Genomic DNA, 14564 nt, shown 5'->3' with positions numbered 1-14564 from the left:
AAGGCAGTTCCTGCATCAGTTTCATTCTTTTCATCCAGATGTAAAGAAGAGAGAGCCAGTGTGGTGTAGAGGCTAGAGTGTCCGACTGGGAGTCAGGAGATCCGAGTTCTAGTCCCCACTCAGCCATGGAAACCCACTGGGTGACTTTGGGCCAGGCACAGACTCTCAGCCCAGCCCACCTCACAGGGTTGTTGTTGTGAGGATAAAGTGGAGAGGAGAGGGATTATGTACACTGCCTTGGGTTTCTTGCAGGAAAAAAGGCGGGATATAAATGCAGTAATAAATAAACAAATAAATAAATAAAATGTAGATTCAGGGACAGTTCCAGACTGTCAGACTGTTCTTTCAGTGAGACTATTACACCCAGTAGAACAGGCAATTTACTGACTCCTAGCCCTAGGTTGACCAGACCACCTATTCTATTTATTTTATATTAAGATTAAGCTTGTTCACCTTCAATTTTAGATGCTGTTTCAGGGAATCGGTTGTCTGAAGAAAAGGATAAGTAAAGCGGAGTGTTGTGAAAATTTGTGCATATTTAGCATGATCCCCAGAACTTCAGGAAGACTTGTGCAAATATAATGGAGGTTTTAACTGGAGATTTGCACATATTTAGCCCCTTGGGAAGATTTGTACAAATTCATTAAAATGCAGTAGTTACTACACTTTAGCGTATTTGCACAAATCTCCGCAAAAGTTTTAAATAACAATAATGTTAAATTTGTGCAAATCTCCCCAAAAGTGAAAAAATTTTTACAAAATAAATTCTACTTTGCTCTCATTGGCGGAGTGCATGTTTGTGCTCATTGGCGAGGTAGGCTGCTGAGGTGCCACAAAGGTCCATGCAATATATCAGCCTTCCTCAACCTGGGGTGCTCCAGATGTGTTGGACTGCATCTCCCAGAATGCCCCAGCCAGTGGAACTGGCTGGGGCATTCTGGGAGTTGTAGTCCCAACACATCTAGAGCGCCCCAGGTTGAGGAAGGCTGCAATATATGCCAGGAGTAGGCTGGAGGACTGAAGGGGAAGCAAGCCATGGCAAGCTGCAGAGTGCGTGATCATCTGTCAGGAGTAACGTAGTTTAATGAGTGAACAACCGGCCTACAGTAGCTTATTTTCAGGGAGGCTTATCGTGATGTGTGAACCAGCCCAATGTATGTTACTAGATTTTGACATTTATATCGGTGTGTGTATTCATTGACCAGTTAATAAACACTTAAGAAATAGCTGGTACCACTGCAAGATAATACTGAACAGTACCAAAATCTTCCAGCAAAAGAGATTTTCCCCCCAGCTGAAATAGATGTCCTCAAATAGCTAACAACTACAACTGTCAGGTAATGCACATGCTATATTAGAATGTTTGCTTTGATGGTTATTAGTACAGTTGATATTTATTGTTTTATTTTACTACCAGATATTACTTAAATCTAATATGATCTTGCAACTAGGATATTCAAGAGATGCTAACATACAGTTTATTTGTCTGGGTAATAAAAACCATTTTTCTAATGTGCTAAATCATTTTGTTTCATCTATATTTGGCTTTTTTATATATTGCACAATAAAGTTTCTTTACCTTGTTTCATTAAAGTAAGTAATTTCAGTTTAAAAAAAACCAGTGGCAGATATATCCTGAGCTTTATGAACGAGCACATGATGTTATATGTATAACTGAAGCCTTTATCTTCTGATAGGAATAATATGATTTTAATATCCTGTTGTGTAGTAACATCTTACTCTTGGGGTTATAGGTTCTTAGCATGTTGTTGACTGAATATTCTCACTGAATCATCCCTTTAGGTCTGTTCCTGCTAGTTTACAGATGTTATCTGTGGAAATGCAGTGTTTTGTGGACTAAACATTGATGTTTGTTTCTTGCTGCAGGATAAGAAATGGCTTCTCAATCATGAAGATGTCACACTGGGAGAATTGCTAGGCAAAGTAAGTTATCTGATCTAAATGAGAACTTTAGGTTTAGAACAGAATGCAAACGAATGACTATGAGAACTTTTCAGCTTCTTTGCCACCCCAATGTGAAGCACAACATAGAAATTGGTTGAATTTAAAATATTCATCATAGAAACAATAGGCAAGATCCAGCCAAAGTTAAGCATTTTTAAGACTGTTGATTTTAATGAGGGGCTTAAGTATTCTCCCATTGAAATGAACAGACCAGTTCTTAAATTTGATACTCACGCCCCGGTAATTTTAAAATTGCTTTGTGTTAGAATGTAATATTAACATCTACAAAGATTATATTAATCAGAACAGTTAGCTGCAGGAATTAATATTGTTAGAATCATTTTTAAGGAATCAACTTTCCAACCTCCTGTGAATTATTAGTTCCCCGTCTTTACACATTTTTCTGTTTCTGCCATTGTTAACATTTCTTTTTGCAGGTAGTTGTCCCTTTTTGTTTTTGTTTATTTTTGGAAGTTATATGTTATCATTCAATGACCAGTCAGTGTTTCCAGGACAGCATATGATAGACTAAAAACGCTCATCATCTCTCACCATTAGCCATGCTGGCTAGAGCTGACTGAAGTTGTAGGCCAAAACGTCTGGAGAACCAGAGGTTTCTTTATTTATTTGTTATAGCATTTGTATCCTGCCCTTTAGCCAAAAAGGCTCCCAAGGTGGCTTACAAAGATATTGCTTAAGAAAGTCCCTGCCACAGGCTTACAATATAAAAAACATGACACACAAGGAAAGGGGATTGGGTGGGAGGAGGGAAAAAACAGCAACCAAGTTTAGGCACTAGATTCTTCATTGCAAAGTTCAGCAGGTCATGGACACAGTGGAAGGGCTGCTGCTTCCTTTCCCCCTCTCTCTAATAGCCTCATAGGATACAGGCATGTTCCAGGTTGCCAATCCCTGATCTGAAACTTGTATAAAAAGATTTACAAAAAGTGTCTGTCCTATTCATGTGTAAAAGGGGGGATTATTTTTACATAAAAATATTCCTTCCTTTGCCTCAGTGTTCTCTGTTAGTTTGAGTCCCAATATTGGAAGTAGGCTGGGAGAAATCTGTGTGAAAAGAAGTGAGCACAGCAAGGTAAGGCAGGGGAGGGGGAAAGTTGAGCTTCTCTCATGTTTGCATTCCTTTTTATGTTAAACAGATACCCCTCACCTTTATGTGCTAACAATGCAGTGCCATGCAAAAACACACGTAGCTATCCTGTTGTATCTAGGCCTTAACAATATTAGGGATTTTTAAAATTTATTTTTTTGCTACTGCTGGGTAAAAATACTGATGGCAAAACTAGGTGTTAACTGAAACATCTCCCGGTAACGTGTAGTTAAAGCAGATGCATGACAATGATGTCCTCATGTTCCGTATTTCCCACATTACAACGCTTGGTTGGCTGCAGCATTCAGAGAAAAGAGGACGATGAGGAAATGCAGAATGCAGTGACTTCATATCATGCATCTGCTTCAACTGAACGTTATTGGGGAACAGGAAGCAGAGATGTGATTATGTGTTTCAGGTAGCATCTAGCTTTGCTTTTAGATCTTGAAACAGGAATTGAAGAGCATAGTAATCAGATTCTGTTGCTTTTAGTTTGTTTTATCTGCAGTTTATACACTTTATTGAATATTATTCAATGATATTGTTCAATGCTGGTATGATAGTGAAAGGATGGGATATAAATTTTCCCAAATAAAATGAATAGTGCAAAAACCTATATAAAGGTTATAATAGCCTTTAGGCTCATAGTACATTAATTAGTGGGCATGAAATATTAACATATTTGGGTATGGCATATATTTGGTGTTATTCACATATCATAGCAGAAACATTTTATTTTTGTACAGGAAATGTCACTAAATATATAGCTGTTTGTGAGATGCCAAGCACTAATTTAAGATTTATTTATGTATTTATTTACAAGATTTATACACTGCTCTACATCCAATAAAATATTTGAAAGGTGAATTATGAAAAGAAGAATAAATCATCATCATCATCATTGTCGTTATCATTGAAATACAGAATTAAAACCTTTATAATTCATTTGTGGGAATAAAGCAATGGCTGGTTAGTCAGGGATGACATGTTTATACAAAAATGTTTTGAGCAGGTGCTGAAAATGAAATCATGTTGGCGCCTACCTGACATCAACAGGCAGATTGTTCTATGGAGAGGGAGAGCCCATACCTTCCTTAATGATCTGATTTTAAAAAATGAACTATCATTAGCCATAATCCAAGAATGATGTGGATGATTAATGCAATGCATTACTTACTTTTTTCAGAAGGCCTGTTGTACCTGAGCCCCAAACTAAAACACACTTAAATTGTATGAACATTTGTTCTAAATCCACCCACTGAAGTCAGTAGAACTTAAGTGAAGATAGTGCTTAGCTTGAGTCAGGAGCATGAATTACTCTGAACAGTATATGTTTCACATCCTATGCTCTGACGAATAGAAGCTACCTATGTAGAGATCAACAGACTGCAGAACACAAATTAAACAGCTGGACAAATAGCACCTGGCCCACAGATATGGCTGGATGGAAGCCATACTGTGGTTTCAAGATGAGAAGTTGAAAAGCTTGGCAAAAAATGAAATAAACACTAGTTAAGGGATCAAGCTTTTGAGTTTGGTTTATGAAAAGTCTGAAGTTCCACAGAGAACTGTCAAATAATTTAGGTCTGAAATGTGTCTCTCTCACCTTGACACTCGTAAAATTAATTGAATTAAAATGAATCTCTACTGAGCCCAGTAATCCCATAGAAAATTGCTGCTGTTTTTGTTTGTAACATAAAAGCAGATACTTCATATTTGCCACTGCATGAGACCATAAGTGTTACAAAGGAAGCATGGTTTCTCTTTTCTTCAAAGAGAAAAATGCCTGATTAAAGGTTGCTCCTAGTCAGTCCTCACAGTTTTGTCTTTATATTTGAAGTTGTGGATATAGTGGTATGGGCAAACCAGATAAAATAAAATTAACAGGAATGTTATGTGGAAGTAATATTAGCTAAAAATTAATAATACAATCTCCACTCAAGTTTCATCATCAGAAGATACTTTTTTTTCTAATTGTAACAGAATGTCCATGATGATTGAATTGTATACTTTGTTCTAGAAACTGCAGATGGAACTACATGTTCTGTCTGAACCAGGTATCTTCAAAAGCCACTTTTGAAGGTCCTAGATGGAAGGGTCTAATTTGCAGGGAAGTTATAGGCCAAAGGGGAGGGTGTTTGACTTTTCTGCCTGTTTTCGCCAGCAAGTCCCTCCCCCCCTCCCACACACCCAAGCCCAGTTTCCAGATCCAGGCTTGTAACAGATGCAGAGGTCTGGAGCCCAAATGGTGGAAAGATTTGGGGAAGTTAAACACTATGTCTCTACTGAGAGTTGGGGTCAGGAGGAGGACAATGTGCAGAGAAGAAGCACTGGGCAGCAGGAGGATACTTTCTGCTTTCCCCACGTGCTAATTTCCCCCCGGGACAGGTGCCAGATCTGTGTTTCTGTCTCACACACACAGTGTTTGAAAACCTGCTCGTCCGCCTTGAGTGAGATAAAATAGGCAAAGTAGTACCTTGTGTTGTCATGCCAAAGTGACTTGATGAAAGCAGTACGCAGGCTGTTACGGTTTTATGCAAGAGTAATGGATACTTTTCATACATCAGGCACGTTCTTGCTCTTTGCTCACTAGGCAGGATGCTCTTGCCAGTGTCAAAACAGAAATTGGGAGATGTTCACTTACTGGAAGCTGCAGGGGGATGGCCAGCACAGCTCAATGTCATATTTGTAGCTGTGGTCTGTGTGCGTGTTTGGCTCGGGGGGGGGGGGGATACACACTGCCGGGGTCCTCTAACGCAAACTGAAAATTACAAAGAGGGTTGCAGATGTTTCCTTCATGTAAAAGAGGCTGCAAGGTAATGGAACAGTGACAGTTGGGCAGCCTGCGGGGTTGAAACAATTTGTATAGTTACAAAAATGTCACATGTGTCCTTAGGCCTGAAAATGATGCCTACCCCTGACCTAGAGTGTGATCCTAGGGAGAAAATAACCTCTGACAAGCGGGTGACTTGCATTTATTTATTTTTATTTCTTTGGCATGTCTACCACAATTCTCTGTTACAAGGAACACCGAAAGTGATACTCACAAGCCAAGTCTAAAATCCAATAATAAAAGCAATCAATTAAAGAAAAAACCCAATGCAAAATAACCAACAGCCTCATATTATACTCAGTTGCCTCGTATTATTCCCCCCCCCCCAAAAAAAAACCTGTGCTGAAACAGGCATTTGTTTTTTGCCTGCTTGGTATAGGTGTCATTTGGAAACATTTTTCATAAAGAGATACAAATGCTCCAGTGGAGAAGGCCCTGCTCCATGCCATCTAGATTTCACTTGACTGAAAGAAGCGAGGCTGAGCAGACACTAGATCAGTGGTTCTTAACCTTTTTTGAGTCACAGACCTCTTTGAAAATCTGGTGAAAGCTGTGGACCCCCTCCCTAGAAAAATGCACATAAGCACATAAACACAACTTTGCATGCAATGAATATACTTTATTTTATTGAAAATTGATTGCCTCATACAGTGTATAACATACACAAAGTATGAATAAATTTATTTGACTTTCACGGACCCCCTGAAGCCCATCCATGGACCTCTTGGAGGTCCATGGACCCCAGGTTAAGAACCCCTGCACTAGATAATATAAACACACACATGGAGGAGGCAATCTTGCAGGACTCAGAGTTTTTATAAATTACCAGTTGCATTGTTTGAAAATACTAGAATATTCGTCGTGTGTGTGTGTGTGTGTGTGTGAGAGAGAGAGAGAGAGAGAGAGAGAGAGAGAGAGAGAGAGAGAGAGAGAGAGAGATCTTACCAGAAATAAACTGAAGAGTTCTTAATGGCAGCAACCTATCTATTCGTTTTATCTTCTCCTCTTTTAACTTGTGTGTCTCCCTGGTGTTTTCTGCTTTCCATATTAGTCTGGATATTCATGTGCAGGTTTGTGTGGTGGTGATTTAAAAGATTTTCTTTATTATTTTCAAAAGGAGTTTTCCCAGTATGTTTTGGCTGTACGTACTTCACTTAAGGAAAAAATCCCATACCCAGTTACATCGGGCAGCTTTAAGATTTAGCCACATACACTCCTGCTGGGGGAAAAACAGAACTAAAAGATCTGTTATCATTGGATTTCATTTTCTTGGGCTGGTTTTGCAGCTTTGTAAGAGTGTGTTCTCTCTGTTTTGGAAGAGGTTCATAAGATTAGGGCTTGGTATCTTTGTTACTCGGCGTAGTCTCACCAGGGAGAGGTGAGGTTCCTGGGGAGTGTCCATGCTGTGATCCTTTCCTATACAAGAGTTAGCCGAATTTTTGAGGATTGGTGCTGGCGTGGGAGGAGTTGTACTGTGTGCTTCTCCAGCATGACTTAGGCCTTCTCATGTTATCTGAACGATATGGGAAGGAATGGCACTTCTCTGGCTCTCGTGCCATTGGAATCGCATGCGTATTAGACCCAAGTAGTGGGGGGGGGGGGGAGAAACCAAAGCAACCCATGTGTCATAAATCACCAATGTTACAGAGATAAGCAGATGGGAAATGTCAATAAACAGTCAGTAGTCAAAAGCTGAAGTATCTGTCCAAAACCGGGTCAACTATACTGGAATCAGGAAAGCGTCAAAGCGTAGTCAAAGTCCGGTCCAAGGTCAGGTTAGGTCCAGGCAAGGTTCAGGAGCTGGTTGGCAAGGTTCAAGGGCAAAGGCAAGGAAGAATAACAATTGCTTCCAGCAAACCCCTCCCCAGCATCTGAGGCTTTCTTTATATTGTGCTGCTGATGCCTGAATGAGGCCAGCTCCTGTGAAGGGCTCCTCCCCAAACTTTCTCAGGCTTAGCGGTTCAGCCTTTCTCCTCTATCCCAAGCAGAGGCAATCAGAGACACAACACCATGTTGTTGATGCCCTTTCCCACAATATGCTGCTTCTTCAGCCTTGGGCAAAACCGGATCATATACCTCGAGGCTAGAATTGCTTAGATTAAAGTGATTTCATGGTGTGATTATATTAGTTCAGGTTGCATCATTTCAACTCTCCTACCTAATTATTCTGTGTCCTGTGGCAAATCTCAGTAAAAACAGTTTTACCAAGACTCCTGAAAAACTGAAAATCTGGTTATTTTTATAAGTCCTATATTCTAGCCTGATATTAGGACCGTCAGGCAGACCTGGGTATAAAATGAAATATGTGAAAATTGGGTGAGGAGCAATTGACAGCTTAGCTGATGCCTCTTCAATGTCAAGCCCCTATCTCCCACCACCAGCTATTCTGCAAAATTGTCCAAGAAGTGACATGGAAACTATAAGTGGCACTATTTCTGTTGAGTGTAGATTATTAAGTAGCCCTAATGGCAGAATATCCCAAACTTCTAATAGCAGACTGCTTACCTTAAATTTAATTGGTGGCAGCTTCCCATTTGTCACCAATAAATACAGAATATTTAACACAGATGAAAAATCTGGGTGTTAAGGATTCTTGGTCCCTGCTGTACCAGGAAAAATAATAAAATTAACATCTGAAACCATGTACATTCCCAGCCAGCCATCCTATGAATATATATATATATTTATAGTCATAGGACTATAAAAAATATAGTGAACAGCATCTTGGCATGTCCATGCTAAGCCAGTGCTGATGCTGGACCTGATGGCTGCTTGCCCCATCACCTGCCCTTTGCCCCGCCCCCCTGCTGGCTGTGAGATCCCTGGCCTAGCTGCACCATTGCCCAAAGGCAGCCAGCTTCTAGGCAGCAGCTCCTTAGAAGGGTCCCAGGGAGGAGGGAGGAGTAGAGCTGCTGGAAAAGGTTACACCATGACAGTTCTAAATGAGACTCTCCCAGTAAACCGCAACCAAATGACAAGACCCTGAACAAAAGTTTATGGAAGAGATAGGCAACTTGGTGCTTTCCAGATGTTTCTGGACTACAATCCCCATAATCCCTGACCACTGTCCATGGTGACTGGGGCTTGTGGGGCTTGTAGTTCAAAGCAATTGCTAATATCCGATGTTAGTCCAATTGAAATGAATGAAATTTGAGTTAGTTACAACTAAGTTAACTCCCATTTATTTCAATAGGTTGACTCTATGTAGAATTAGCATTGGGTTGAACCCCTGGAGGACACCACATTACCTACCCTTGCCTTACAGTCTGCATAGAGGTTATTTAGGAGGGCTAGGATCAGCAAAATGAAGCTAGGCACTTCACCCTTCCATTTTCCCAGCAGCAGGAAGTGTCTCCCATTTCCCCCTGTAAGGAGTAGCCAGGTGATTTGGCTAGTTGCACACTCCCCCAGCCTCCCGTCATGAAAAGGAGCCTGGGCTTTACTCTGCAGGTTAGAGAGAAGGAAAGGCATTGAAAGGAAGGGAGCTATATTAGGCAAGCCAAGACATTGGAAGGAAGGCAACCAGGTGCAGTAGGTCGAGGGGTGGTGGGAGGTCTGGTTTACTTGGGTGCATTTCTGTTCCTCTTCTACCAGGCTCTTTGAGAGATACTGCAGTGTTGCCTTCCTCACATTGGATGATTAAAGTGAGGTAAAGCAGGAATGAAATTATATTTGTTTAAGATATTTCTAGGTTTCCTTTTGAGGGTCAAACTCTTATGAGGTGACTTTCAACATATAAAAATGGAATGAACACTGAAAGTTAACCATAAAACAATGGTGGAATTAATAATAAAAGAGCAATAAAACAGCAGTATCAAAAACAATAACAGACAGCCCAGCAAAATAACAGTAACATTAATAGGTTAAAATTGTTTTGTCACCAAAGGAAACCAGCAGTACAATAGTATCTTTTTAAAGAAAAGGTAGTTTGGGCTTTTAAGGATGCTTGTAGTACAATTCTATACATATATACTCAGAAGTCTCACTGAATTCAGTGGGGCATACTCATAGGTAGGTGTATGTAGGGTTGCATACTTAAAGGCCTGTAATAATGAGGCCATGAGGTACTTTAGTTAGAATAGAATTTCACATGCATGGAACCCACCACCAAGAAGATCTTATCCCTCATGTCCATCAAACAAATTAATATTTTACTTATTCTCATCATTGGTTTACCACCCATTACAAAAACACACACCCAAAAATGTCCTTGGGCTGTTCACACATAATGGGTCATTCAAACTATAAGACATTAAACATTCATTATATAAAGATGGTGTTCTACTGAAACCTTGATCTCTGTATTTTATCATCTTTTTAAAATTGTAAAACTGTATTTCTTGAGTTTAAAAAGTGCATCTCTTTTGGTAACTCATGTGTAAGCTTATATATAAATATTCCTCACTGACACAACCATGTTGTGATACTTTGTCGTTGTTTTTGGTACTGTGGAACTTTTGTTCATGTCACCACTACCTTTGTTTATTTACAACTTGTAAAATCTGCAATTTCAGGGTAATTTTGGTGAAGTGTATAAGGGAACATTAAAAGATAAAACCCCTGTTGCTGTAAAAACGTGCAAAGAAGACCTTCCTCAGGAGCTGAAAATAAAATTTTTATCAGAAGCCAGGTGAGTGGTGCAAATTGAAATAAAATATGCACTTGGGATCCATTAGATATACCTAAATGTAGATGTAGTTTTAAAATAGATCTCATTTACTAGGTTGGCTGAAACTTCTCCGTACTTTCCACCTCAAACTTATTTCAAATGATCAGTGTTGTTGTTGTCAGATGGATGATGGTGGAGGACTCCCCCCCCACCCATCCCAATATCATTTGAATGAATCCTCTCTGGAAGAAATATCTCTTTTGGGAGGAGTATGTTGTACGAAGGCAATCCACTATGGTAATGAAAGTGAAAATAAGTATGCATCGTATATAAATTAGTATATATGCACTGCAAAATGTTTCATGTTAGATTAACTTACTGCCAAAATAGTAGCTTGCGCTGCACAATGTCATTGCTGTAGTAATGACCAGAATTCAGAAACTCTCTTACTCTTGAAAATATCTTGGACTGAATTGAATTTACTGGTTTTTTGCTGAGAAATCAGCAACTATGGAAGTTATTCCATATTGATTCTTACTGAGGCTGAATTAGCTCATGTTTAAACATTTGCTATTCTTTTAAATATGGAAGTAGAACCATGCAGAAATCTTCCATGACACTTAATGCCTCTCTAGGTTTATACCCAGCTATAATTTTCATGTATGGCTTTGTGTGGTATCGTAGCTGGATTTTCACATGTGTATGTGACTTGGTTTTCATGTTCCTGGAGACCGTCTTCACGGAGTTTTTCCTGCAGCTTTGTAACAGATGACGTCATGGCCAGTGCACACATGACTGCTTCCACCTAGAAAAATCGCAGTATCAACACAGCTGTTTTACTGTGTTCTTTTTAGTGCACTTGCTCTGCAATGTGCCCCTGTTCCTCCACATTAAATCCTAGGCATACCTGTGACCTGGCCGTGACATTACTCCTTTTCCCATTCCATTGAAAGCTGTAATTAGGTGCTTCCATATTGCTGTCTACTTAACTTCTCTGATTTTGTGTTAATTAGCTTCTCTTATGCTGTATTAGTTCACTCCTATCTACGAAATCTGCATATTAGTGGAGGGAGCTTTTATTCTTTACTTTGCTGTTGTGCAGCTGTGCATCTCCAGTAAATAAAAACAGAGATCAGCTGCATTAGTTCCTTCCCATTCATACAACATAGAAGGAGAGGGGGCAAGTAACAAACCTTCAGATCCCACCTTGGGATTTTTGCTTTTTCGTGGAACTGTGGGCATAATGGGGGTAGGGAGTGGAAGCTATTATTCCATTTTCTGGAATGGGGCAAAATTGGGGTGGTGGAGTGCTGTCACAGGGAACCTTCAGATCTTGCCCTGTATTACTTGAGATTTTTGCTTTGTCAAGGAATATCACCCCATTTCCCCCTCTTCAATCATTGCCTCTGTTCCAATACATTTTTTTTCCTTTGGAACGTTTCCACATATCCAGCACTCTGCATTTCTGGACTTGCAAACAAGGAGTTTTTTTATTCTTCTGCCGTTGCATAGTGGCAAAGTGGAGGAATGGCCTCATTATTTGTTCTACTTCCCTATCTATTCTCAATTTTGTTCTAAATATTTAGATTGTTTTTTTGAGAATAAATCCAGCTGGTCCGATTCAGAAAGCATATACTTTTTGTTTAAATGCAATAACAAGACTGTCGTATTGGCATTGGCCAACTTCGCTCTTACAGTCCAAATGTATAAAGCAAAATTTCTGACCTTGCAGAATGTATGATGTGTTTTAGCATTGTTTTTATTATACTTGTTGTAACCATTGGTTGAAATAATAAAGCTTTACTACTACTACATAGCTGTACATCTCCAGTTTATTAAAATTGAGATCTGCCGCGTTAGTTTGTGTAACTTTGGATGGAGCAGAGCTGATTTAATTGTACTGTAGAGAATAAGAGCAATGTGCTTTCCTCCCATGGTCATCAAGATGAGGCGCAGCTCAATCATGAAACTTAGCAAAATATGCTTTACAGAGTTATTGCGAGTATAAATTTGAGTGAATTTGAGTTTGACTCTTGCCCATGCCGAAGCAAACTACAGAATAGCCCCATTCAGACAACACGCTAAACCATGCTGCTTAACCACAAAATGGTTAATGGAACCATTTTGTGGTTAAGCAGCATGGTTTAGTGTGTTGTCTGAATGGGGTAAATGATAGGTAGTAGAAGAATTGATTGAGTTCTGCCCAATTCCTCTCAGCCTTGAACTTTTCTTCAAATCTTTAGTATTTGGGTTATGGTTCCTTTGCTCTTCCAAATGAAAGGGTTATGCAGAAGGCATGGAGTAAAGGTTCCACATGAATCATTTAGCAGCTTCCTCCCCAGGCTCCACCCCCTCTCTCCTGCAGGGATTGGAGATATGAGCATTTCCCTGCTGCACAGTGACAATTGCTCCTTTTCTTGTTATGCAGCAGGTAAAGCTCTTATCTCTAATCAGCTGCTGTAACCTAGAGAAGAAGTTGGCGGGTCAGAGGGGGAACCCCATGTGACATATGCAGTAGTTCCTCATCCTCATTCTAACAAATAGCATTTTAGTAAGTTATATTAATTGTTGCGCTATGTACCTGATGAAGACCACAGCTTAAAACGTATTGGGCAAATATTTTGTATAATAAATGGCTGCTTTCCATTTCCAGGTTAAGGTCTGCCACTCCATTTTTTCCTTTGGGTCATACAACCATAAGCTGTGCTGACATTCACACCTGAGCTTTCCATACCCAAGTAAAGAGTTGGATTATACCATGGCTTATTTGTGAATGAGCATATTTGAAATGTTATTTTTCGCTGTTCACATCTTAAAAGTGAATAGTGATGAAAGTTAAAATGATGGAAGGAACAGATTTTTTAGAAGTAGAAAATATCTGCTCTAGGGCTTTGGCTGTTGTAAAGACCTGTATGTTTTAAATAAACCTGCTTTCTACTATTTTTTACTTGCATTTACTTGTGTCTAATAGGTGTTGATGAAAACAAATGGCACTTGGTTAAACTGTTTTCTCATTTTATTAGAGCGAAGTGATTTCTGTTTTGTAAAATGCTTCTTTAATATTTTAGTGAAATATATTTTAGTTAAACTGAATCACACCCATAACAATAGGTTATTCTGTTTTTTCTCTTTAAATAAAATCAAGTTTATACAATATTGATGTGATTAAATCTTTCCACCCTTTACAGAATACTCAAACAATATGATCATCCGAATATTGTAAAGCTTATAGGAGTATGCACTCAAAGGCAGCCTATTTATATTGTTATGGAACTTGTCCCAGGTAATTATTATTTTACAATATATATTTTGTGCCCAGTTGTCTATTTCCTTGTTGTTGTTTGTTTGTTTGGACATACACTTTGTACCTTTCATTGACATTTCTTTTATTTTAAAAGAGTGCTCTTTAGGGCTTGGTAAAACTCTCTCGGCTATTTCAGAATCATAGGGTTATTTTGGTTTTGCCAGCAGGTGGAGACAGTATCAAAGTGATAGCTCCCAGGCATGTCCCATTATAAATCTGTCTGAATCATGGGGATATATGTAACAACTGCTTTTCCATATTCATTCTGTATATTGAATACATATGCAAAGAGGGGGAAAAACACCCCACCTTCTACTACAATACATTTTAAATAAAGTAATAGTAAGCAATTTTCATATAAATGGGTTGGGGTATTCTCAGTAAGGCATAGGCTGTATGGTAAAAGATTGCTTATGGATACTTTCCATGTATTGTTTTCCATGCATGAATGTTTTTTTAACTGGTTTAAATAGTCTGTGTTTGCAATGCCCTCCGCCCTACTTTGCATGATACAGCTGGTTAGATGTTATGGGAGTGTGGGTCTATTGCTTCAACCGTTATTGAAGTAGGTGTCTCTTTTGCAAACAAAATTCATGCAGGCAAAGCTATAGAGGATGTGTTGCTCCACTTTTGCTAAGAAAAAGACTCTGGGTGGGGTTGGAAGTATTCAGACAGAGAATATAGAGCGCTTCAGCTCACAAGATGAATTTTTCATATAGTTCTTTGGGGTAAAACCAGTGTTGCA

General features: G+C 39.2%; 1 protein-coding gene across 1 annotated transcript in view; it reads left to right on the top strand.

Annotated features, from left to right (window-relative positions):
* FER (FER tyrosine kinase) overlaps nucleotides 1-14564 on the top strand; it is a 176472-nt gene that overhangs the window by 98038 nt on the left and 63870 nt on the right. The window contains exons 14-16 of the mRNA XM_063129537.1: nucleotides 1888-1944; nucleotides 10421-10536; nucleotides 13704-13798. Coding sequence (XP_062985607.1) covers nucleotides 1888-1944; nucleotides 10421-10536; nucleotides 13704-13798 — 268 coding nt within the window. The remainder of the gene's footprint in view (nucleotides 1-1887; nucleotides 1945-10420; nucleotides 10537-13703; nucleotides 13799-14564) is intronic.

This window comes from Elgaria multicarinata, chromosome 6, assembly GCF_023053635.1.
Source record: "Elgaria multicarinata webbii isolate HBS135686 ecotype San Diego chromosome 6, rElgMul1.1.pri, whole genome shotgun sequence".
Lineage (NCBI taxonomy): Eukaryota > Metazoa > Chordata > Lepidosauria > Squamata > Anguidae > Elgaria > Elgaria multicarinata.
Note: the sequence above shows the minus strand (reverse complement) of the source record. Positions and strands in the feature narration are given on the sequence as shown.